Genomic DNA, 26,398 nt, shown 5'->3' on the forward strand with positions numbered 1-26,398 from the left:
GCATTCAGCGTGTTTCAACAGCCCTGGTTGTCAAACCACAGTATCTTAAGAATCATCACGTCCCTTAGGAACAGGGAACCCAGACACAGAATGAACTCATTGCCCAGCTTTCAAAACCAGCATCAACAGGTAGAAAGGTGGAAGAAATCCACTGATTGATGGTCCCCTGCATTTATCATAGAATCGTAGAATCAACTAGGTTGGAAAAGACCTTTAAAATCATCAAGTCGAACTATTACCTAGGACTGCTAAGACCACCACTAAACCACTAAAATGATGGATATCCTTCCTGACTTTTCTCCAGCGTCTTTCTGAACAATTGTACAACCATCACTACTTGTTCTTCCTGCCTTCTGTCCCACACTGCCACCTTCTTTTTTGCCCACCCTAATTATATCTTGCCAAACCACTGAATACTGCTTCCTCCAGACAGCCTTTCTCAACAGCAGGAGCTTAATCATCTTTTGTAACTTCACTCCCATTTGAGCTCATACCCTCTCTAGATATTAGACTAGATAAAGGACATCCTGTTTAATTTTAAAGATATGCAGTACCTGCCCTGTGCTGGAGGTGAGGTATTCTGCTCACCCAGCAATTTTTCCGTATGTCCCATGCTCTTTGTGTGGTCATCCATGTCTTTAGAAAAACTCTAGAAAATCCAACAGGAGATTTGTGCACTGTTTTGATAAAGATTGCAGTTATGTTCAGTTTTGGAATCAGGTTATCAGTTGCTCTGCCCTGGAAGGTTTACATCAGAGCTCTCTCACCTTTAAAGTGCTCCTTGAAATAAATGCAAAGGATCAATTGAAGCAAGAAATTTGTTCTACTATCACGTGCCTGACAGTCAATGTATGTATTTTCATAATAAACTCATGAAAGCTGCAGAAGTGTACTTTTCAAATTGATGACAGTAAAAAGAGTAAAATCTTCACTTCTGAAATTCCCAAATTTACAAAGTACAAGATGCTGGGGAAAATTACAGCATTATGGGATTTACTGTACTTCAGACTGCAAGTATAGTCTTTGTTCATAAAAAGCTTTAAGTAAGGGCTTTTGCAAGGATAGAAAAGTTGCCTTGAAAACTGTATAGTAACCTAATGAAAACTGAAAGCATGGGAACCCCCTGCTTTTCATTGGCTCCATTTACCTTGGAACTGTCATCCAATCTTCACCCTTGTCACTCTTTCACACTTGTTATGGCTGCAAATCAGTACAGCTACAGAAGGTGTGAAAATCTAGTCTGCCACTTTATTGGCAGTAATTTTTGTATCCTCAGGGTGTCTTCTTCTACTGAAGAAGACCAAAAATACATACCACTGTCTAAACTGACCTGTGAGAGACAGGCCATGCTGGAAGTTAGTTTGGTAAACTATTACTTTCACAAGCGTCAGCTGGACTCCCAGTTGATCACTAAATATGCTCTGAATTTGCATCCAGAAGGCCAGGTTAAGAGACTACCACTTCAGACATGAGGCATTTGTCTTCCTCCACACTACTTCTCACCCTATAAAACTCTCACCTGCTTTGCAACACCTTAATTTGACACCTGCACTTATTCTCCAGGGCATAGGTAAGCAACTCCAAATCTGAACAGTAGCCTCTAACTCTACCAGGGCCTTGGGTAAAACCCTTAACTTTCCCAGCTTTGCTCTTGCCACTGGACCTGAGAACAAAAAGAATTGCTAGATTTTCATCCATGAACACTTTAGTTCTGCAAGAGCTTTGCTTGGTTTCACAGCACTGCTGTGTGTTCTCATTCCTTTCTCTATCCAGGGTACTGCTGAAGGAGAAGGGGAAACCTGCCCCAGGACCACCAGTGCAACAACCACGGGGCTTGGCCAGTCTCTTTGGGCAGAAAAAGGAAACTCCAAAATTGTTTAAGGCGATGCTTGGAGGCAAAGGGAAAGATGGCCTTGTCACACTGCTGCAGCTGAAGAGACAACAGGACATTCAGGTAACACCACAGAAAAGAATGTAGGTTCTTCCAGGTGCTGCAAGGTACTGGGAGGGCTTGGGCAGAGTAGGTGAAAATGCAGCCTTAATGCAACCAACAGCAAAAAATCCCAGTAATTGAGATACAACTGCTGTACCTAATCTCTGTAAACACTATTCTAAAACTTGACTCAAATCTTCCTGGATCTGGACTCTATGTAGAGCAGAGAAAACAGAAGCAAGGAAAAAAACAAGCAAACAAAAATCATCAAAGTAAGGATAAAATAGACTTGACAAAAACCCTAAGGGCATCTGATTCAATTTTATGGAAACAACAGTAAATACAGAAATATCCTAACACAGTAATCTGATCCAGCTGACTTGAGCACACAGTGAACTTCCCAATGTAGAGTTAGATCTCTGGTTGTCACAAATCCTGAAAACAAAATCTAATGTGTAGCCCACACAGCTAAAACTGATTAAATCCCTAATACATTGCACTTAGGAGAAAACCGTTTTGTTAATGAAAAATAATTCCCACATTATACTTTGTTCTGAGAAATGTTAGTAAGAACCTGCTCGGTTCTACGTATTTACCCAAAGGTGGCAGAACACTCTTCTGTCTTTACAGCTGAACTGGCTGTGGTTTTATTGATTTTTTTTTAGTTAAATAAAGAACTTTGCTTACAAAAATGACTACAACACTATTACTGGAGCAGAAACATTGCTCAATTTAATGTGTGTTTGTGAAACTAATAGCAAATCAGCTTGGCCAAGGAATGGGGGCAACCTATAGTATGTCAATATTTACATAACACTTTCTCTTCTGTACTAGTAGTGTAAGCATATAAAGGAAGGCAAGACCTAAGAAAGGGCTGTGTGCTCCCAAACATGTCTGTTTCATCATGCTATATTAATAAGGAGCAGATAGTATCACTATTAATAAGATTTTCATAGGTTTTATGTTGACATTCTGATTCTGAAATTGCATTTTTCATTTACATACTGATTTTCAGCACCTCAATACAAATTTACATACGTTGCATACCATAATCACAATATCCACACTGTGCCTTTCTACTGCATATACAGAACAGAACTACTTCCTGAATTTCAGCACTGGAAAACACTGAACTTCTTGTTTCTAGGAAACTCAAGCTGAAGGAGAGAACAAGCCTGAACAAAAGGAGAAGAAACCCATGGAGCCTGCAGCCCCATCTGCCCCTCCTGCACAAAAAGAAGAGCAGAATACAGACGCTAAGCCCAAACCTGCAGTTATGCACAGAGGAACCAGTAAAGAGTCTCTGATCATTAGTATGTCTCCATCCCCCAGGGCAGGAGAAGGAGAAATCCTTAAGGTTGAAGTTAAAGAGAAAAAAAATAAGTAGATGCTGCTTTGGGCTCTGACCCCATCTACTGTCCTGCTGAATTCAGAGGGATAGCGTGACTTCGCTTTTGGGCAGAGAAGATAGAAGTAGCGACTACTCAAGATACAGAATCTACCACAGCTCCTCTTCTCTCCCTCTCCTGACACAACTGGACAAATTACTTACATACTTACCTCTTAACCTAAAACCTGAAGAGAGAACTTTGGGTGAATAGCAATTAGAGCTCAGATTTCAGGTGCACTTGTTTCTTGTTTGATCCATGCTCTCCCTTCTCTCTTACTCTGTCTTGTTCCTGCTTCTCCTCTTCCCTCTCCTGTTTATCCTTGCTTTCTTATTGTTCTTCCTGCTGCTCAGCTCGCTCCTAATTTTTGTATGTGTTCTTTCCTACTTTCTTTTCTGGTTTCCCATGGTTACGCTTTTTCTTGTCATTGCCCTACTGCTGCTGAGGTTACTCATGTTTCTCTGGATCCTTCTCTCTCCTCCCCTTATACTTGTAATCAGTGACCTGCTTTTGTGACCAGCATGGCTCAGTGTAGGAAGCAGTGATGCTGTACATTGGGGTGATTTATTCTGGGACAGAGGGCTACAAAACCAAACCAGGGTCGGAAAATAAAATCACTAAATCCACGAGGGGGAAGCAGACTGTAGAATTATTACTCTGAAAGCACAAGCAACTGCTCCAGTTGTCTTTTGACTCTGGTGAATAAACATGGCAAGGGCTTACATATTCCCCACCCACCCGAGGGTGACCTTTAACTTCTGGCTGCTGATTTACACACTTGATCTTCTTAAGTGATAGGGCATCAATCATGCTCTCTGAAGAACAAGCACTTGATACTGGCTAACTTTCTGAAGAATCCTGGTATCTAAACCAGCCCCTTCAAAACCAAAGACTACTTTACAAAAACCAGGATTTATGCGTTCTGGCTCTGTAGTGCATAGTTTCAACCAATGCTCCAGCTGTCCACCTCCATCACAGACCTTGACTGATGGTGCAACGTGAACCCCGTGCCTTACTGGGGCCAAGTTGCATAGTATCCCTGAACTAAAGTAAATCCTTTACCAGTGCCACAGCGAAGAGTGATAGAGCTTCCTAAGACAGAACTCCCACAGTGTCAACCTTCTGCATCAACTCATCACTAAAGTCGTGTTTTAAACACACTCAAGCTGTGTTTTAAACTTAACTCTCTTTATCTTACATGGGTTTTCATCTCCTCTCCCAAGCCATTTTTGGTCCCCACTGGATGAGCAGTTTTGGGAACTGAAACCATTATGCAGAGGCCAAGCCAAGAAATCATGGAGTAGGCTTCACAGCTCCTCAGCTGACCAGCCAGCCAAGGAAGGCTCTGAGCCAAGATTACACATTCATCTTGCAGACTACATGTGATCCACCAAAATTAGCGGGATCTTTGCCTAAGTGCAAGCTGGAGGTTTGAATTCCATATGTTGCATATTCCACACATCCTCTGACATGACCAAAATCTATTTCAAAAAGCAAGTTTTGCTGGATTAGTAGTGAGGTCAAGGTTCAGCTGCTACATGGTAAGAACTATCTTTGTATATTATGTGTTATTTGATATGTAAGAATAAAGGATGCCACAAGAGAGGTAGAAAATTATTAGATGCATCATAAAGAATTATTCATCTATTGCACATCCAAAATTGCTTCAATACAATCTCAGAATTAGAAATACTGCAGAACTGCTTCACAAATGAGGCCTTCTGTGAATAATAATGATCTATGAATTCATTACAATATATGGTTCTTACATCTTTTTTGAGAGTTGCAAAAGCATTATGGAAGGAAAAAAAACATACCCCCCCATATACGAATATTTTTGTATAAATGGGTAAAGCTTGCTCTCACTGCAAAAGATCCAAATCCCTTCTGCCTACACAAATGCTACCAGGTTACTTCAAATATTTTCACTGTTGGCATATTTAAATTCATCAATCACACAGACATATATTACAAAATAAGGGCTGAGACTGCAGCAGCACGTGCTACACTGCAGCAACAGAGCATCCCATGAGTTGCTGCTTTGCAACAGATCTCAACAGTGCAGGATTGCAGGAAAGAGTGTCTGCAAAAGTTCTGTCTGCAAAACTATCAAGCCATGCACAGCTCTCGAGTTCCTCAGACCAAAATGAAGTAAAAGTATCAGTGGTTACAGAAGACCATGGCCACACACAAATAACATCCATCTGCTTTTCTCTGACATCTCATTTTTCTGTTGTTGGTGTATTTTCCCCATTCCAGGGGTGTGTAGGGGCAGGAAGGCTTCAGGAACTCAAGTTGCAACTACATAGAGGGTTTTCATCAGACAGAATGACACAAGATGGGTCAAGAGTAAGATGAATTAAAACCTTTCAGGAACTAATTCTGCACTGGATTCTTTATCGATGGAGAAGTCAAGCAGACTAGTGCACTCAGAAGACACACAGGGCAGTTACCAAAGCTCACTCAGACTGTGTGTGGCATCACACTCTGCTGCAATGCTATGTCTCCAGTATTTCCCAGTTTCCCAATAAAGCATCTCAAACTTCACTACACTTGAGTGTAAAGAAGCTGAAGGGTGGAATAGGACAATGTATTTGAAAATTAAAACCAACCAAATCTCCATGCCCCTCTACTTAAAAGGTAAACACTGTTCTTAAAAACATTTTGGAGAGCCATTAATAACTGTATTAAATAGCACACATGAGAGAACTCTCAGGTGGCAAAACAGCATGAAACAGGCACTGCTAAAACTGTCCAAATTCAGAATACCTTCTTGCTAAAAGCCAGTATGAGATGCTTTATGAAATATACACTGCACATTCATAACCACTGAGTGAAAAGGCATTTTTCCTCTCATCTGATAATACTTGTTATAAATCTGAGCTGTTCAGCCTGTACAATACTCATTACAGGAACTGCAAAAGCAGCATTTATCATGATACAGAAAATGCTGAGTACAAAGGCACAACAGAAGAACAGTACACTGAAATTATATTTTTAATGTGTAGGCATTGTAAATCAGTTAACTTCACCAGAACTGAAATACATAGGAAAGTAAAAAATTCTGGTTACAGGTTATTTCTCTGCTGTACATATATATATAAATGTATATATTATGACCTCTAAATGGCAAAAAGCATCCGATTACACAGAGTGCTATACATCATTTTGATCACAAGGTGGTGCAAGTGACCTACAAGCGCATTCACTTCACAAAACTTAAAGAGTATTTTGCTTTATCACTGTCAAGCAACTAAGACGTTTTTAACTTGTAAAAATGAACAAAAAATGGCAAAACAGAGAAACTACCCTCCCCCTGACGCACAGTCAGCCTAACTCAGAAGCTTCCAGATTTTTCAGCGGGCATTACCTGTACATCTCTAAGAGGTCATACCTGGAAAAGGGTTCTTGCCCTTGTCAGGTGTGAAACACTTTTCTTTTACACAGTATAAGGCACTTGGAGAAGTAGGTGTTGTGGATATGCTATTTAATTCCCTAAGCCTGAAGAACATGAGGGCAATTTTCACTTTTCAGTAAGAGATAATGAATTCTCCACTGCAGAAACTCAGAATTTATGTATAGAATACAGACAAAATGAAAACTTTTATCTTATATGCAACAGATATTTAGTATAATAATACCTATTAACATAATTAAATTTGGTTAAATGCACTTCCACAGCAACTTAAACTAGAATTAGAACTCAGATGCAGCACTGTATTTTTGGCAGACACCTCAGAGGAATCATACAATGGTTTGGGTTCTTCAGTACTATACTGTACTCCCATCAACAGTACATGTCCACTTCAATGAATCTAGACAAAACACTAATACTGCATCCAGTTACCTCTGTACACAGAGCATGTAGCTGTGAAAATATTTACTGCCCCAAAATTATACAATACCTACTTGCAGCAGTGCAATTTAGGTTCATTGTAACTACTTTGTTGATCTTAATATGTTCTGTTGCATATCTGGCACGACACTTCATTATAATTTATGAATAAAGCAGTAGCACATTTGCACTATACTGATAAAAAGATGACTGTAGATTTTTATATAAACATATGAATTAGATTTAAGAAATAAGAAAGAGCTTGGCTTAATATGAAACAAAATTTCTTCTTTAATATTCCACTACTGAAACTATTTAGGACATCAAGGAAAACAGAGCAGAGAGTAACATACTCATTCATGACTGATAACTAGCCAACTGTCTACAGAACATGTGGTATGTTTTACAGGATGTGCAAGATAATCTCAATGCAAACATCTTTCATCCACCAATGTTAATGTGAGTTCAGATTTTTGACAGGATTATAGATGTATGGAACAAAAAATACCACCCAAACTATACTGAGAAGCTCCAGCAACTAAAAAAAGTCACATACAAAGTCACATACATTATGACCCAGCATAATCTTGAATGCCCAAGTATGCTAAATTTAGTGCTAGTCTACTCTGTTCTTTCATGTTACAGCTAGATCATCCAAAACCAGATCAGTCAGATATCTAAACCACTGCAAATGTGAAACAGCAAATTTCATGTTCAAGATGGGAATTCTGGAAGTGATAAATGAGACCTTTACATCCATATATGTTGCATGAACTGACAGGATCAGAAGAGATCCTCAGCAAGCGGTATGCAGCTGGGAGACAAGAAAGCTTAACCTGTCCACTAAGCAAATGCAACATGATTTACACTTGACATAAATACTGGAGAGGAAAAGTTAAGCCAAGAAAATAAACCAGGAATTGTTTGCCCTAGAGAAACACAGTATGATTACAGGGTTGGGGCTCAGAGACTTTCTTGTCTCCCTTCAGGGAGGGAAGAAGGGATTTTGTAACCACCTTTCATCAGTGGGCTCATAAAAAAGCAGCACGATTCAAAAAATGACAAAACCAGCATAGGCAGCACTTTCAAGAACTGCCTTTGCCTGAAAATATGCAGTCATAAATCAGACAAAACTTAACAACTAGAAAGTGAATTCTCACTTCACAAAAAGCCCTTTAAAGATCAAGTCCTAACTGGCTTGGGGAGAAGGGACACCAAACCAAAACCCCAACCAAAACAAAATCTGGAGTTCCCATTTCCAGCACAGTACACACTGAAATACATCTTACAACTTTGAGTGTCCTCAAAGACCAGTAGCATCCTTCTCAGATGTTTGAGGTTTACCTTGATTCACCTTTGTTCTTCTTGTGCTACCTTAAGAGAATGCACACTAGAAAAGAACATACACTTTAATGACTTGTTTAGCTCAGTTTCACACAGCCTTGAATCCCAGGCATTGGCCAAAGGCACTAAAATGGCAAACGTAAAGCAGGCGTGCAAGGAGGGCCTTTATGCCCTGTGGTACTTGTTTGTTACATAACTTGTAAGTTGTGTTATGCAATTTCATAGACACAGAAGCCCGAAATATTTCAGATTTGTTGACGCACATACAAACTGTTACCAGCTTGGTGGGAATATACCCTCTTCTTCATTTCTGACTGGTCTTATGATCACAGAGAAACTGCAGCTCTCCCTGCTGATCCCCACAAAAATGTTTATCAGAAGGGCAATATTCATGAAACAGGCAGCTGTTCCACTTCCTCTCTCCCTCTGCATATTTAAACTCTTCCACTCTTACTTTTCAAAATAAAATGCACCCATGTAAGCCCCATCTCTCAAACTGACATCAAATATTAACATAAGTTTGGCCCTTAAAAGACACACCTGTCAGAGTGATATGCAGGCAAAAGCTAACAGACATTGCCACACAGAGGTGTGTGTGTATACATGTATACAGAAGTATATACAGAAGTATCTGGAGAACCAAAGGCTGCAGATTCAGCAAGTAATGCCAGCATGAAATCGCAGCAACCCTGGTCAGCCCATTTATTTTGCAGCAGGATTCTTGGGAGGTTGCAATTTGTAGGTGCTGAAGTAGTTCACCACTTGCTGAGGGACTTCCGCCAGGACACACTGTGCCAGTGCTTCTTTTGGAGACTTACAAAAAAAGAACACAGAGTTTCAGTTTCCATCAACTGTTAACTGAGATCCTAAGAGAGGTAATAAGCACCTCCTCTACTAGGTCAATTTAAAGTCTGACATTTTACAGAGGACTTTACACAGTGCCCTTGTGGGAAAGATGGAAGCTTCTCTGAAATCCTCACCGTCTCACTCCCATTACTAGGAAGCAGCTGGCTGCTTTACTCCACTGAAGTAACAGAAGCTGGGTGTGCAAAGGCCTACCATGTCTGAAGGTACCTTTTGTCATATGAAATGCACACAGAGTGCAGATGTCAAACTACAGCCATGTAGTTTGCTATCTGCTTAGATGACACTTCAGGAGCTTGTCTCATCATCCACAACCTTTTGCACCATGTCTCTCACCCACAGTAACTGCTAGAGATGCTGTTTTCACTGTAAGACTAAGTACCCATGGGGAGAAAAAGCACTGCTTTTTCTAGAAACGGAAAGCATTTTAATGTATAACTTTATACTGAGTATTGACCATAGTTAATCTACATCCAGGTGCATTATTCAGTGAGCATATTCTATATTGATTTTGCTCACTTTCTCCAACACTAACAAAACTTCAATCAGAAGTAAAAACACAAAATACAAAGACAAAATAAGAAGGTGTAAGGAGTATTATTAATAGGCTTAATATTAAGAAACAAAATCAGAACATAAGGGTGGAAATTAAAATATTAATCTTATCTCCCCCATCCTGAAGAAATTTTCTTTGCTTTTTGTTTGGATTTTTGTGGGTTTTTGTTTGGTTTTGTTTGTGTTTTTTTTTTTTATTTATTAGGTTTCTGGGTTTGGGGTTTGCTCTTTTTTCTGTCAGGTTTTCTTTATTGTTTTGGGTTTGTTGGCTTGGTTTTTTTCCTTAAATCAACTTTTTTCCAGCAATATCACATTTAAAAGTCAGACTATATACTAGGCAGCACATATTTTATTGGGTTCTACAGCAAAAAAAAATCTGGACTCTATTCTTTCACTGCCTCTTTTTTTGGTATACTTGCTTTAAAGAAACCAAAACTATCACCACTATTGTGCCCACACACAATTTCTACTGATTACAGTCTTCCTGATTGAGCCTTGAATTTTAACACTGCACTAAAATGTGAGACTAACCCACATTTACAAATGGCACCCACAATAAAAACACTCTACCATAAGAACAAAACTACAATAAGTTCTTCCTCCCAAATGAAAAACACATCCATATATTTAATCAAGTTTGAGGGAGATTTACAAAGGTCATTCCTCTGCAGCAATTTGTCAGAAATGCAGTGCTGAAACCAGAATGGAATCTTTTTGAACATGAATCAGCTCACCTACAGAAAATTCTACAGATGCTGAAGTTTTCTGTCCTTTTTTCTTTTTAGACTTCAGAGTTAATTTTAGAGACTCTGAAAAAGCTTAGGACTATATGTAACCTATGCTAGCAAACCCAGCATACCTCTACCATATTTATTAAACATTTCACCCAGATTACTTACATTTTGGAATTTCCTGAATGGCACAAACTGGACAATGTCTCTGACAGCTGGTTCTCCTGATGAAGACCTAAGAACTCCATCGTCACCATCAAGAAACTCCATAGCATCAAAATCTGCTCCTCCAACACCAACAATGATAATGGACATGGGCAATTTTGAAGCATTAACTATGGCAGTTCGAGTCTGATCAAGGTCTGTTATCACACCATCCGTTATGATGAGGAGTATAAAGTATTGCTGTCAAATCAATACACACCAAGTTACAACAAGAAACAGAAAACATGTAGGCATGTACACTTAGAAAAATGAACACACAGACTTTATGCTTTGGTCACTTTAAGCATGTTCAATACACTCACTGAATTTTACAAGCAAAAGTCTAAGTTGTGGCCAAGCTTCAACTGTATAGTCTGAAGAAATTTGTAAGGACAAGAGAATCAGTCTTTTAGAAGAAGTCATCTTTAAACATCACCTCCCAAAAAAACAACAGTGGTATCATTCTTGTTCTTCATCAGCTAACATCAAATGAACAAAAGAGTCCTGGAACTCTTTTAAATTAAAACTTATCTTTTTCATGCTGAAAACCAGCATGTCCATTTGCAAATTTCTGTAATGATGTTTTCTAGCTGGTTTGTGCAGTTAATTATCAAGGTATCTGAGACCACCTTGCAGTACTTTGGCAATTTATTCAAGCACCGCTTGACCTGCTTCCACCATACTGCCAGGGCTTCTACAAGTTGGCATTTCAGCCTCTGTTCTGGATTGCAGCATGAAGAATAAGCTAGAAGTACAAAGTTCAGAAACTATAAGAACACTTGCTGAACTTCTGATCTTCTCTCACTTGGTTCATTTCAGGAGATTGCTGGGCAGCACAAACTCATGCTCCAAAGGTATACTCAGGAGTCTTCCTCTTCAGAACTTTTCTCCTTGTCTTCACTTACCTGCTTCTAAAACAATTGGTTTTCCCTTATCTGCTGTGTTCAGGTATCACCTTTTCTCCTTGCTCCCCAACACTCTATTTCCCCCTCCAACAACAATGTCTACAAAACAACTATGACCAGAGAAGACCAAGACAAACAGCATGATAGAATATAACACTGGATTTATTTCTCTCTTCTCATACTTCCCTCATACTGGAGAAAAAAAAAAAACAAAACCAAAAGCAAACCCAAAATATCTACAATACAAATTAAATAGCAAGGCAGCAAAATTTATACAATACATCCTTTCAGGCAGAAAAAAAATTTCTTGCAAGGCATATTGGACTCTCTGGGAAAAAAAAATATGTACAAGAGGTTTTGCTACTTTCCATGTGTGTGTACATATATGTATATATTGATGACAGTTACTAATGAAAGGTTATCAAAACCTTCTAAATTTCCTGCCATATGAAAATCAATAGCTCTTTTCCAAATTGGTTACCACAGGTACTTTTCTATGCAAAACCAGCTGATTTTATTTTCTGATTTTGCAAGATGTCTGAGACACCAGTATCTGCTATTGTTAATTATTTAGGATATATATAGCTTCAGATATGCTGGACTTGCATTGATTATTATTTAAATTATTTCATATTCAAGACTTGCTTTTCAGATTTCCTATTTCTTAATATGGTCAACAACTCACACATGCAATTTTAATAAAAAGCAGGGCACAGCACATACAGCACCTAAAGCTTTCTAGTACGGACAATTTATTATCTATGTTGGCACCTAGGTGGCAGGAGCTATATCCTCCATTTCTTTATCTTACTTAATTCTCTCTCTCAGCTATCTGATGTGAAACAAGGTCTAGGTGATTTTCTCAGCTGAGGTTAAGTCACTTCCCTATATGCAAAGGCTTAAATTAGACTTTTAACACCTGATTAGCATGGCAAGAGCTTGGAATACAAAATACCATGGAGATTCCATATATTTTTAAGCTGGTATTTCAACCCTGAAGAGTTTATTTAGTTAATTTTGGAGAGAACTGCTGTGCACAATCTGCAGAAATCAGTTAGCTTTTATCTCCTTTTAAGGGTACGAAACACCAATTCACAAGGTAAGTATCCATCTGTCAAAACAAATATAGCTTAAACAGTATATGTTAACTGGAAGGGAAAGAAAAAAGTAAAAAAATATACATAGTACCATAAGGAACTTACAGATGCTGTTTTCTGTTGTGTAGCTGCAGCAGCAAATCTTGCCACATGATTTATAATTGGAGAAAAATTTGTTGGTCCATATAACCTTACTTGAGGAAGACAAGCCCGATATGCATCAACGATGCCTTGGACTCCTAGAGAACACAAATAGTTCACATTTATTTTTTTTCATATCAGATATTTTTAAGCACTCAATCTTCCTGAAACACTGTCTATATCAGTTATTTAGAGTGATGACATGGAAATTTAAAAATAACCAAGATGAAAAAAAGTAAATGATTCTACAAGCAGTGGAGGCCTTTAGCTTGACCAATGCTCAATGCACCTGCTTAACATGTTTGGCTCTATGTGAACAGAAAGGCCAACACTTTAAGGCTTGCAACAGTTCTCTTCATCTAGTAGCTCATGGTAGTTAATAGTGTGATCAGTGAGGCCATGTTGAACAAATACTAGCAGCATCATATTCAAACAAGACAACTCCCCTCCACAGTGAAGCAGAACGAATTGGCTTGACAACATAAGAGAATCATTCCCATTTACCCTGTTTAAAACACTTATTTCACAAATCATTACAGAAGAGAGACCAAATGCTAATTGTAGCAACTAAGAAAACAATTATAAAATTGTTTCCTGTTACAGAATTAAACTCATTATTTAATTAGAACAGGCCACACAGTTCACTTTCCATGTGTTTTTTACCCCTTCACCTTAGACTTACTCAGACTTACCATTACAGAATGGGTTTGATGGGTTAAAATTTAATGGGAACTCATGTGACACCTGTAAATATACAAGACATGGTCAAGGACTGTATATACAATCTCCTCCTGAAGTAAGCGCTTTTAGTTAATATGTAGTGCATTTACATATTCTATTACCTGAAAGGAAGGAGGAATTTGTGCACCAAATCCAAAAGCTGGAAACATCTTATCTCTAAAAAAGGCAATTTTAAAGAAAATGAAGTGAATGCCTTCCTTTAAAAGCTGTCATAGTTCAGTAAATTTAGCTAATCAATGCCACTTTTGACTATTAAAAATGCTGTTTATTAAGCATTAAGAGGCAAAATTAAATGGAAGTTGTGCCATGTAATTGTTTCTAGGACCAAAACCAGTGTTTCACACCAAATTGGGAAAAATGCAAGCATTTATTTAAATCAACACTGCTTTTTGCATCACAGATGAAAAGCCTTGCTGTTTGTCTGCTGTAACACAAGCTTTTCCTTGTGATTATGTGATTCTGTGATTCTGCAGTGATTATGAAGTCTTTTTTAGTTCTACATTTCATCTCAATTTTATTCCAATATATCTGCTAGCACCTTCAACACTGGTTTAAGAAGCTACAATAAAAACCTATACATATCTAAAAATTATTCAAATGAAATCTAAAACTTACGTATCATAATCCTGAATGACCAGTCCTACAGACCAGATGGCTGTTAGGTATTCATTAACTCCATTAGGGCTGAGGTAATGCAGAGAGTCTGGAGAGCGAGGATCTCCATTGGAGCCTGTAAAATCTATCCCTACCTGTCAAATGCAATGTTTATATTAAATTGCTGTTAGTGGTAAAATTATCTTTCTTATAAATCACAAGGCCAAACTGAAACATGAAAGGGTTGTAAACAGTAGTTACCAGGACATCTACAAATCTGATAGGCATAATACTCAGATGCAGGTTTCTTGGAATAGTAACACTTAATGCCTCCACGAAACCATCAGCAGCTTTGCATTTGTCAGAAGGGCTGAAATGACTTTCATCTGTCAGGTTTTCACTGTGTTCACTTTCAGTTACTATTCACAGTGGCTCTTCAATAGCTATTAAACTAACTTCACTCTCTATCTTGCCATGCACATCTTTCTTCTCAGAAGTACAACAGACACCACAGAAGCATAGAGACAGTTCTCCAACCTCAGTGGGTCTTCTCTGTTTTGGTGATGAAGTATATGACCAGGGTGAAGACACTTTACTGTTTATTTGCATTGCATTTGGTTCTCCTTGGGCTCCATTCACACAGCTCAGCTAGTTTCTAACAAACATAACTACAGGCTCAAAACTTTGTGCCATGAAAATAATTTTTTCTAAACACACTAGATGGACTCTGGCAAAATGATTTCCTCCTCCATGTTACAGAAAAAAACAAAACAATCCCCCCCAAAAAAAAATCAACCCAGCCCCCCTGGGTTGATAATAAAATGATAAACAACCCTGATAATAAAATGCAGAGCACAGGCACAAAGGCAATCTATTATATATTTCCATTAATTCTAAAACTCAAAAGCTACTCTATATAAATGATTTTACTTACTGTGAAATTCAGTTGACACCCACCCATGATGTAATCGAGGAATGTGCACTCTACTATGATCTAAAAACAGAAGTCAAATATAGAAATTAACTTTTTTTTGAGAAAACAAATAAATATTATTGCAGTAACTTCTGAGATTGTAGTTTTGTTATCTTTACCCATGCAAAGCACTACTTTTACTATACAGATATCTAAAGATACGTACTTTTACTATATACTACTTTTACTCTAAATTTCACCCACCCACTGCAGTGGGTCATCTACACTATCTACAGAGTGGGCCATCAGTGCATCAGAATTAGGCCTTTTACAAAATTACAGGTAGACAACATAGCAGCTCCAAAAACTCTTATTATTTATAAACCAATATATTATAACAGACTTACCAGATTTTAATTCACCATATAATGGTGAGCTGGGAAATGCAGGGGTTCAGGAATGGCCTCACAAATTAGTTAAGTGATCTTTGCCATACAGATGACACCTTCACAAGAAAGTGAGGGGACAGAGGACAGACACAAGACTCAGCTGCCAATCTGTCTCCTTATGTGAATCAGAGTCCTTAAACACCTACTGTGTCTGGAACTTTCAGACATTTTAAAGTTTCTTACAGTTTGAGGGTGAAAGCATAGCAGGTGACAGCTGTTATGCCTGAACACTTAGAAACAGAGTAATACCAGAATACACCACTGACCTCACAATGCTTAACGCTCACAATACCAGAGTTTTTATAGTTTTTTTTCTTCTGTCGTTTCTTTTCATTGATGCACTCAAATTCAACCTGCATGAACACAAACAAGTCCAACATAAGCACTATAAGCATCATTTATGCAACAAAAAGTCTTCATTCTATGACTGATACTTTGGGCTTGTATTAAAAATGCAGTCTCACTATCAAAAATGTAACCCAGCTTGCCCAAAATTAGCAAGAAGAATGCCATTATCAAGACAGAAATCCTCTCTTACCAAAATGTTTAGGAATATGTTTGTTTAGACAACTGTATTTTAATCAAAGAAATTGTACTATTTTCCCTCTGAGGATTCTAACAAATCTGATTTTTGCCTGAATCACCATGTCTTTAACAAAACAGCTGTAGCACTGACATATGAAGTAATACCTATATGTTTAAGCTTCCCAAATCAGTTGTTGAGGCTTCATCAGTTAAACCATTACCTTAACCTACTAGTGCAGTCAAGACTGAGCCAGGTTATGCAGCTCCTGTCAGCATATAGGTAAATGGATGTGTAATGTAAATGCTGAGCTAGCCTCAACTACAGCTGCATTGTTAAGGTGCAGCCTAACAACTTCAATATCACAAGTCAAGTGACATTAAGTTTTGCTCCCAAATGAGTAAAACAGCTCATCAAAAGCACACAGGTAGACAACATAAGACTCACAGGTGAGGACCGGGATGCTTCCTTCAGTTTTGACATCGTAGTTTGAAAGCTTCCTATGAGATCATGAGACCCATCACTATCATAGTCATAGCACTCTACCTAAAATGAAGCACTATTCAGTGTTAGTAACAGAAATGGCCTTACTTACAAAAGCAATGAACACTTCAATAGCATTTTTTTCAGGCAAACCTGAATCTCTTATATCATGGAAATTTTGCCAGATTGCACTCTTAGAATTGCATAGAGTTACACCTAAAATTATGAATGAAGCATGATAAAAAAACAATATAACTCATTTCAGACCAGATCTTTCACTGGAACAAAGGAGAGACAAAAATACTAAGCAGCTTCAGGTCCTGAATGAGCAAGTAATATCAATTATACTGAACTATGTCTTGGGAGTGTGAGGGTGTTGGGAACAGCAAGAGAATAATGTAGCTTTTTCCTACTGTAATCATGGATTAAGAGACTTAATTTTTCAGAGGTATTAAGGAAATGTAGCTATCTCTGAGCATCCAGCCAAAAAATTAGTGAACCAGTTACTCAGCAATCACTAGAGTTTTATTAACACTTTTATATTAATTAAAGACAGCTCAGAATTAAGAAGTATATGAAGGTTCAGCCATAAATCTAGAAACAAGACTTGAGGTTTTTTCAACATCTTTTAACACCCCAACACACCAAAGAAGGCAGAACAAATTAAATCTTTTTTATTTCCTAAGAACCTATCAGTTTGAGCGAGTATCATTCTACCCCTGTTATTTACTTGCAGCATCCTCAATTTCTGTTTTTTAAAAGTTTAACTTACAAATGTGGCCGATCTGCCTTTTCAGATAAAAAGCTGGTTATTTATTTATAATAGCATATGTTAGTTCCATCCACTTCTGATATTTCAGTTTAGCAATGCAGACATGCTAGCTAATCAAATAACAGGAAAAAAATAAAGTAACTTAATAAAAATAATTATAAATAATAAAAATACTAAACCAAGAGTTAAAGTAGGAATCCTCCATTAGAATGGAATCAAAACAAGCTTCAGAAAACCTTTTCTGAATACACAGGGCTTGAAATGAACAGATATTTTCATGTTTGTCTTTCCAGACTGAAAAAAAAATACACTATATTAAAGAAACAATACAGTTGATTATTTGGCCACTGCATTTAGGAATAATAAAGTAAAAAAAAACAACTTCAACATACACTTGAGCTTCTGAGAGGAATTAACTCTCTGAATACAAACAGGAATGTTGAAGTACAAAATATGATGTGCAGATTGCAAGTTCTATGCTGTACAGAACATGCCTCATGCCTCTATGTTGCAGTTTGCACTACTCCTACATTTTTAATGCACTAATAAATAAATGCATGCACATGCAGTGAATAGCAACTTAAATCTCATACAAGCAGCTACAGAACCAAGACTAATATTCATGGCAGATGCTATGTAAATTCTTTTGAATGCCATAAATTAAGCCAATCAAATACTCAGCCAAGTTCTTCAGTACCTGAAATTTAAAACTGAAGACATTTCCTGAGGCAACAGTTATGATACCTGCTCACAGTTGGCACAGTTAGTTATCTTTCCTTTTAAAGGAAAGCTTGTCTTGCTTGATATATGCAACTAGTATAAGCCAATTTTCAATGCTTATCCAAGCAAGACAGAAGTGTTTCTTTTGTTCCATGTATGCTCCTTCTGGACATACAAAAACACTAGGGAACCAGGTGATGAGACTGCATATGTATTTGACCCAGCAGAACTAGGCATGCATGCTCCAGATGAAAGGCTCACATTTTCAACATGGAAAAACTTCACTGACTGCAAACACACTCTGATGGAATATAGCAATAAATCCATAAGATAAAGAAACAACTTGGTTTGTGCATTGCTGGGGATACACAAACCAAACCACTCATTATGAAAAAGTTGGTAGGTTTACTTACTATGACAAATAGCCCATTACGTATGCAACTGTGCACATATAAAAGTGTTAAAAAGTATGGTTTAATCCTTCAACATTATAATACAATTCTTCCTGCATTTTTATGTTTGAAGTAATAGCTCCTGGACTTATAAATTAACACATAACCCTACTGTCTGCTTGCAACTCTGTAACAACTCCAAGTAAAATCTATTTCCTCTGGAAATAAACCTACACTTCTGAGGTAGGATTCCAATAAACAGGCTTTATTAAAATGATGACAGAACTGATAATTACCCCATCTTAATAGATATAATCAATGGTGTATAGTTTAGTATGGCTGTTTACTGAAAAAGATAAATATATTTACAGTATATGGAGATGAAAGAGCTATTACAGCTGTTTTGGGGAAAAGGGAAGCAGAAAGGAATAAGAAAGAAAAAATACAGAAACTGTTTGGGAAGAAGGCTTCTAAAGTTGTTCATTAGTCTGCTCTGTAATTATGTGTTTAAATCTATACAGGTGCTTATAACACCCAGATCCCTCTGGCTGCTAAGCATATTCCAAAGCTGCCTCAAGTCAAGTGACTAATACAGATTCTGTTACATGCAGATCACGCTCTCATTTTTCCTACCCAGAGGAAAAATTGTAAGTTCAGTGGTTTATTCATTTGTTGTTTTTTTTTCTTAAATGCTAAACTATCAGGTTTTTAACATGTTCATAATGGATTATAAATGGCCTTTTGATGGGTTGCTTAGTTTCAATTCTACCCTTAAAGGGAATTCCTGAAGAAAAACACTTAGAAGTTAAATGTAATTTATTCAAGATAAAATCTGAAGATACAAATAGTTAAAGACCAGTCCTGGTAGAACTGTCACTTCACAGGTTTGGTGACTTTCTGGAAGAAGGTTCAGTTCTATCTGAGGAGAAAAAATTGCATCTGGTATCCACAAGATGCATTTGGTCCACATCTGTTATCTCAGCTGGTATATTTAGCATAATTAATTCTACCAGGTAATATATTAAAAATTTCCTTCGTGTTACCTGTTGCACCAGTAACAAAGTATTATAAGATCTATAACATAGACCAAAGCATATTCTAGCCTTTACCACACACCTTTCACTATACAGTGTCTTAACTCCATTGATACTGGCTGATGCAACCCTAAAACTATGAACCAAATAAGAAACTGCACAAGGTCTTCCAAAGCTACTTGTGTTTAACTGTTTTCTCAGACTTTCAAAGACCAAATTCTACCAGACAATGCATCACAAATTTGAGATACATTTTTTGCCCCTAAAACATGCATGTATCTTTGTGAATTTCATATAAGAGTAAGAAACCTAACACTTTCAATTCAATTTGAAACAGAGACAATAACTAGAATAACACATCTTCTATTTAGTATTACATACTATAATTTTTAATGCATTAATTCATACACACGTTTCATATACATTACCTTGATCGATTTATCCATGTCACTGTAACACAGAGAGTTGAGAGAGATTTTAAAGGGTCTCCAAACTGGATTCAGGTTGTTCTTAATAACCTGTTTATAAAAAAAGACAGAATAGCATTGTTCCCAGGGGTAGAATGTAGTCATTGTAATGGGTCATACCTTCATGCCACGATTTTTGTAAGCAAAACCAGTTGACTAATGATGCTGTCTATCACCTCCTGCAATCCAAATCCTAGCATGTAGAATAGGTAAACAAACATAACATTCTAAACAAGCAATACCATTGTCCAAAAGAGATAGTACCCTTCAGCTCCATATTTTTCTAGACTGCATTGTGATCTATGATATGATTCAGATACTACATTGCAAAAATTTATTATTTATATAAATATTGCCTTTTTTTCATAATACATACAAACACAAACATATATGAAAGCGTGGCTTACCAAAGAAAGTTGAAAAACATTACATCGTAAATTCTGAATACATCAATGCTCTAGAGACTACAATTCACTGCAGCTTCTATTTATTCTGAAATGCTGCTTATGGAAATAATCCCTCAAGAAATTCATGGTAGAGTTAAGCAGAAACACTACATGAGGATAAAAGGTCTCAAATTGAACACTAAAAACATTACATTTATGAATAACACTGAATGATCTTCAGAATTTGTCAACTGGAAAATATCTGTAATATGCTCAATACACACCAAATCATGATCTTACAAAGCACAAGAAACTACATGCAACAAGAAATACTTAATTAATGATACCTAATAATACTTACACTTCCAGCACTGTATGAGTGCAAGGAAAGAAATAGCTCTTTTGAAAATAAAAAGAGTAAATAATGGTTAGTAACATAAAAAGTTTTTGAAAATCTGTAACATAAAGAACTAATTCTCCTGCCAATTCTAGGCTGGAACAGCAAATTTGGGTTTTATCTAAAACTGAAGATGACTGAAATCCTCATGGGAAAAATGTAATTTACACAGAAGAACCACCTTACAAGAGAAACAAGTTTTACAGATGTGACACAAAAAGGATTTATACCTCTTCAACATCCATGCTTCAAAATTAATACGGTCACCATTTCAAATGCACACAGTACCTCAGTTTTGACTAGTGTCTGGGCTTCCACTGAGGTGAGACATTTTGAACCTGCCCTGTCAGTTGCTGCTATGGCACCTCTGCACCTCCTCCAAGGTAGAAGGCTGCTGCTGCTCAAGCACACTTTCCCTCAGTCAGCATTATCCTTGTCTTGCCCTTGCTATGCAACCATGCAGTATAATTACTTTCATTACTAAATGGTACTAAACAGGACACTGACCTAAGAACAGCACAGTCACAGGAATGACCAACTTTTACCCTTAGAGCAGCACTCAGACAAATATCCATGTGTGAGTGCACAGTACCTTTTCAAAACATTTTCTTTTAGACTGCAGAAAGTTTTGTGGTAGGTTTTGTTTTTTTACAGTTGTTTTTTTTTGTGTGTTTTTTTGTTTGTTTGTTTGTCTGTTTGGTTGGGGTTTTTTAGTATTTTCTTTTAAAACAAGAAGGCATAAATCAGAAATAGAGTAAGGTAGACTTCCCGTTCTATCATAAAATCAGTGGAAGACCTGAGGTCATTTCTAACCAGTCTGTGTGTCAACTACCAGACCACTCTCTTCTTTTTGTAAGGCACTGTACCTCTAGTGCTGTGACACGCTAAAAATCAAATAACCTTAATCTCTAAATTGTTGACTCAAAATATCCTACCTCTGTTCTGTGAACCATCACCCAGTTTCCATCTCCCGTCTGCTTGTGGAATTCCAGATAAGGATCTGACTTTCCAAAAAAATCCTGTATTTAAAGAACATGTAATTATCCCAGAACAGCCTGTGGCATGAATGTTATTAAATGCCAGTTAAAGCACACTTAGATTAACAAAAAGTAAACTAAATGTTCATGGAACAAAAGCTTTAGATGAAGAAATGCAAGTCTGATGAAAGAGGAAAAAAAACAGGGCATGTCTGTCAATTTAGGATAAAAGTTCTGTGGTGTTCATATATTAGATACCTGACAACTCAAGCAAAAGAATATTTATACTATCCATCATAATATTTATTAGTCAGAAAACTAAGGATTTAATCCAGTTCAAAAAAGTATCATTAAATTAACTGAGAAAAATAACATCTTTTTCACTATTAATTTTGCTTTTAAAAGTCTTTCTAAATAGAGTCATTTTAGCCAGCCCCAAAACATTCACGTAACAGATTGATACACTTCAAGTGTACTCTTGTCCTGTTATTTCAGAGTGATAGCAGGTAATCATTTATACACCTATTCAACCCAAACAGTATACCAAACTCCCTTATCATTATGATTAAATCTAAATATTTACATTTAAATGAAAACATGCTGTTCACAGACTATTCCTGAAATGCACTTGGCTTTTTTAGAAATACAGAATCACAGAATCATAGAATAGTTAGGGTTGGAAAGGATCTTCAGATCATCTAGTTCCAACACCCCTGCCAGGGGCAGGGACACCTCACACTAAACTATGTCACCCAAGGCTTCGTCCAACACGACCTTGAACACTGCCAGGGATGGAGCATTCACTACCTCCCTGGGCAACCCATTCCAGTACCTCACCACCCTAACAGTAAAGAATTTCTTCCTTATATCCAATCTAAGCTTCCCCTGTTTAAGTTTTAACCCATTACCCCTTGTCCTGTTACTACAGTCCCTAATGAAGAGTCCCTCCCTAGCATCCCTATGGGCCCCTTCAGATACTGGAAGGCTGCTGTAAGGTCTCCATACAGCCTTCTCTTCTCCAGGCTGAACAGCCCCAGTTTTCTCAGCCTGTCAAAACAGTTAATAAACTTACTGTGAAACTATCTTTCTTCAATTTATTAACATAAGAAAAGTCTTAATCAATTCGTTTCAGAAAAAAAAATAAAAACAAAACCAGAAAACACAAACATTTTAATGTTTCTATTTTGACAAGATTCTGATTTTACTGAGAAACAGCAATGGCCTAAATACCTTGTTGTCCAGTTTCCTTGCTTCTACTTCCAATACAACCACCCTGTTGTCCTTCACTTCTTCTGCTGTAATCTAGAAAGGCAAACAGAATTAAATCCTCATTTTTTATTCAGGAACTACATAGTTTTCTCATATTCACAACAGGTCCACTAAAATAAATTACATTTACTCACAAATGCAACATTAAAAAATGCAGCTTGGGGAGGGAAGAGCAATTTGATCGGATACTGGGATTCACTAGATGCTGATAATGACAAGTAAAGATATTGCCCAAACAGTCACACACTGGATGCGCTAATTATTTTACGGATGCAGTGAGACCTAGAGATGCAGAAGGCAGGCTGCTGCTCTTCTGGATGACACAGAAATATTAGTGGAGGGGGAAAAATAAATAAATAAAAAGCTTTAAGATACTTTTTACAGCACTGTAGGTTACACATACTGTGTTCAAAACACTAAAAAAAAACAACAAACAAAAAAACCAAACAGCAAAACATTTAAGGATAAATACTGAACAGATTGTCTTACTGTAATACTTCCTGTTCCAGCAGGTCTGCCATTTTTGAGTACTAATGGTTTTGTCAGAGTCCTGCTAGAAACTATCTGCCAAGACAAAATTTGTGTATCAAGCATTAGTAGCACAATTAAATGTATCAGTAGCACAATTTAACAGATTTTCAAAGGAATGAAATCAGATAGTGAGGTATTTTCCTTTTATTAATTTTACTTTATCATGAAGATGACAGCATGGCATTTACTGTCCATGATCTTCTATAGATAGTTTATACTCAATATATTTCAAAATTTTAAAATACATATGCACATGAACACACACAGAGTTTCAGGAGCAGTATGCAATCAAACGGCTTCTAGTAACATGATACACATAATGGACAAATATCTTTAAGTTTCAATCTCAAACCATTCTTAAGTTTTCTATACATATGATTAAAACACATGAAAGCCACATTTTATAAGGGGTTCAGCAAACAGATTTGTAAACACACATGGAAACAAACATCAGCCTCCCCCTGCAGTGTTTCTGCAGTTCATTTTATTTTATCTTCTGCTGGCAATACCTTTTCAGAAGTTTGTCTGCTCATTCTACAGGACCTTCTTTACTTTAAGAATGAATAATTTTAAATTGTTACTGAATTTCATTTCACCATGCCCCTGTCTCCATAATAAGCTAAAAATAAAAATACTTTAGAGACAGGGAAGCAGAATCTGACTGGGAAACAGGAATGAAATTGACAGTAGGCAGAACCAGAATCATTACTGCTTGCCTTGAGTGGAAAGAAAATTACAAGGTTAACATGGCATTTGTGAACGTTCTTTATATCACTAAATCAAACTCTCTTTTTATGGAGCCCAAAAGTAAGAATTTGAGCACTACAGTAAGTAAACAGCAATTACTACTTTGTACTCATTGACAGTCCACTTAGTTTCAGACAGGAATCTGGACAGTCACCATCATAAAGTACATTTCAGGGCACCATCGCAAGACCTGTTGCGTATAAAATGTATATACATGGAACCGAGGCTTTAAGAAACAAATGAAGGGAATTCTATTCTGTTTAAGAGTACCCCAATCACACAAGATGACAGTGGTAAATTTAAGGTAAATTATATAAGCAAATGACATTTTCTTAATTCTAAGGGAAAACATCTGCATACTTACTTGTCCCAGTGTACATTCAAATTCTCCTAAGAAGTCATCATCACTTAGATCAAAGGTTTTGTTATCGATGTCATATATTCCAAATTTAAGTTTCTGAACAAGCTCAAAATAGTAATCAATTAGGAATTTCTTGGCAAACTTAGGGTTCAAGGAATTCTTAACTCTCTCTGTGCGATCAACCTGCAGTTAGAAAGATATTACTTTATCCAGGATTTCACCAATCAAACAAGCATACAAATCAAAAAATATATTATCAAAGACTCTCAAAAGATCTCACTATGAAGTACTAAGCCATATCTTCCTACAAACCTTTCATCAAATATGAATATATTTATATATTTATCAATCAAAGTTATATTTGCAATATATTTATATTTTCTAAATATAAATACATAACAAAATCCAATGCTCTAAGTCAGAGAAATATTGAAGGACCTGTTTTTCTTCTCTCCCAGTTTGGGGTATTTATTCCTCCACAGAGAAGATCAACATAAAAATAACAGGAAGGGCTTCTAAAGCTAACTAACAAATAAAAGACAGACTAGGAACAATATGGGCCCTCTCTAGAAGCTATCAAGAGAACTGGTTACCCTCAATATGGAGAATGCTGAGGTTCTTAATGACTTCATTGCCTCAGTCTTCAGATGGTTCGAGACCACCTTAAGAACCTGAACATACAAAAGTCCATGGGAACAGATGAAATCCATCCATGGGTCCTGAAGAAGCTGCAAAGGAAGTTCCTAAGACACTGTCCAACATATTTGAAAAATCATGGCAGTCAGGTGAAGTTCCCAACAACTGGAAAAAGGGAAATATAACCCCCATTTTCAAGAAGGGGAATTACAGACCAGTCTCACCTCTGTGCCTGCAAAATCTTGGAGCAGATTCTCCTGGAAGGAATGCTAAGGCACATGAAAAACAACAAGGTCCTTGGTGACAGCCAGCTTGGCTTCACTAAGGGAAAATCCTGCCTGACCAATTTGGTGGCCTTCTATGATTGAGCTAAGGAACTGATGGACAGGGGTAGAGCAGTTGACATCATCTACCTGGACTTGTGTAAAAAGACAGACACTGCCCACCATGACATCCCTGTCTCTAAGTTAGAGAGACATCAATTTCATAGATGGAACACTTGGATAAGAAAAACGTTGGACAGCCACATGCAAAAAGTTGTGGTCAACGGGTCAACGTTCAGTTAGAGACCTGTAACAAGTGGTGTCCCTTAGGGATTGGTGCTGGGACCGGTCTTGTTCAACATCTTTCTCAGCAACATGGACAGTGGGATTGAGTGCACCCTCAGCAAGTTTGCCAATGACACCAAGCTGTGTGGTTCGGTTGATACACTGGAGGGAAGGAATGCCATCCAGAGGGACCCTGACATGCTTGCGAGGTGGGCTGATGCCAACCTTGTGAAGTTCAACCAAGCCAGGTGCAACGCCCCACACCTCGGTCAGAGCAATCCCAGGCATAGCTACAGGTTGGGCAAAGAAGAGATTCAGAGAAGCCATGCAGAAAAGGACTTGGGCGTGTTGGTTAATGAAAGACTCAGCATGAACTGGCAGTGTGTGCTCGCAGCCCAGAAAGTCAACCGTATCCTGGGCTGCATCAAATGGAGTGTGACCAGAAGGTCCAAGGAGTTGAT

At 37.4% G+C, this 26,398-nt stretch overlaps 2 protein-coding genes across 5 annotated transcripts in view; one reads left to right on the forward strand and one right to left on the reverse strand.

Moving 5' to 3' along the window:
• Positions 1-3,320, forward strand: part of CNGB3 (cyclic nucleotide gated channel subunit beta 3) — a 34,297-nt gene extending 30,977 nt beyond the window's left edge. The window contains exons 14-15 of the mRNA XM_034061032.1: positions 1,774-1,954; positions 3,081-3,320. Coding sequence (XP_033916923.1) covers positions 1,774-1,954; positions 3,081-3,320 — 421 coding nt within the window. The remainder of the gene's footprint in view (positions 1-1,773; positions 1,955-3,080) is intronic.
• A 2,980-nt stretch (positions 3,321-6,300) lies between these two features.
• Positions 6,301-26,398, reverse strand: part of CPNE3 (copine 3) — a 30,931-nt gene continuing 10,833 nt past the window's right edge. For all 4 annotated transcript variants that reach the window (XM_031050557.2, XM_031050558.2, XM_005150843.3 and 1 more), the window contains exons 3-16: positions 24,757-24,936; positions 23,604-23,678; positions 23,076-23,147; positions 21,804-21,887; positions 20,047-20,136; positions 16,665-16,763; positions 15,961-16,047; positions 15,267-15,326; positions 14,354-14,487; positions 13,840-13,894; positions 13,690-13,741; positions 12,962-13,095; positions 10,819-11,055; positions 6,301-9,313 (exon numbers count right to left, since the gene is read on the reverse strand). In XM_031050557.2, the coding sequence (XP_030906417.1) occupies positions 9,203-9,313; positions 10,819-11,055; positions 12,962-13,095; positions 13,690-13,741; positions 13,840-13,894; positions 14,354-14,487; positions 15,267-15,326; positions 15,961-16,047; positions 16,665-16,763; positions 20,047-20,136; positions 21,804-21,887; positions 23,076-23,147; positions 23,604-23,678; positions 24,757-24,936 (1,470 nt within the window). In that variant the 3' untranslated portion in view covers positions 6,301-9,202. The remainder of the gene's footprint in view (positions 9,314-10,818; positions 11,056-12,961; positions 13,096-13,689; positions 13,742-13,839; positions 13,895-14,353; positions 14,488-15,266; positions 15,327-15,960; positions 16,048-16,664; positions 16,764-20,046; positions 20,137-21,803; positions 21,888-23,075; positions 23,148-23,603; positions 23,679-24,756; positions 24,937-26,398) is intronic.

This window comes from Melopsittacus undulatus, chromosome 1, assembly GCF_012275295.1.
Source record: "Melopsittacus undulatus isolate bMelUnd1 chromosome 1, bMelUnd1.mat.Z, whole genome shotgun sequence".
In the NCBI taxonomy this organism is placed as follows: domain Eukaryota; kingdom Metazoa; phylum Chordata; class Aves; order Psittaciformes; family Psittaculidae; genus Melopsittacus; species Melopsittacus undulatus.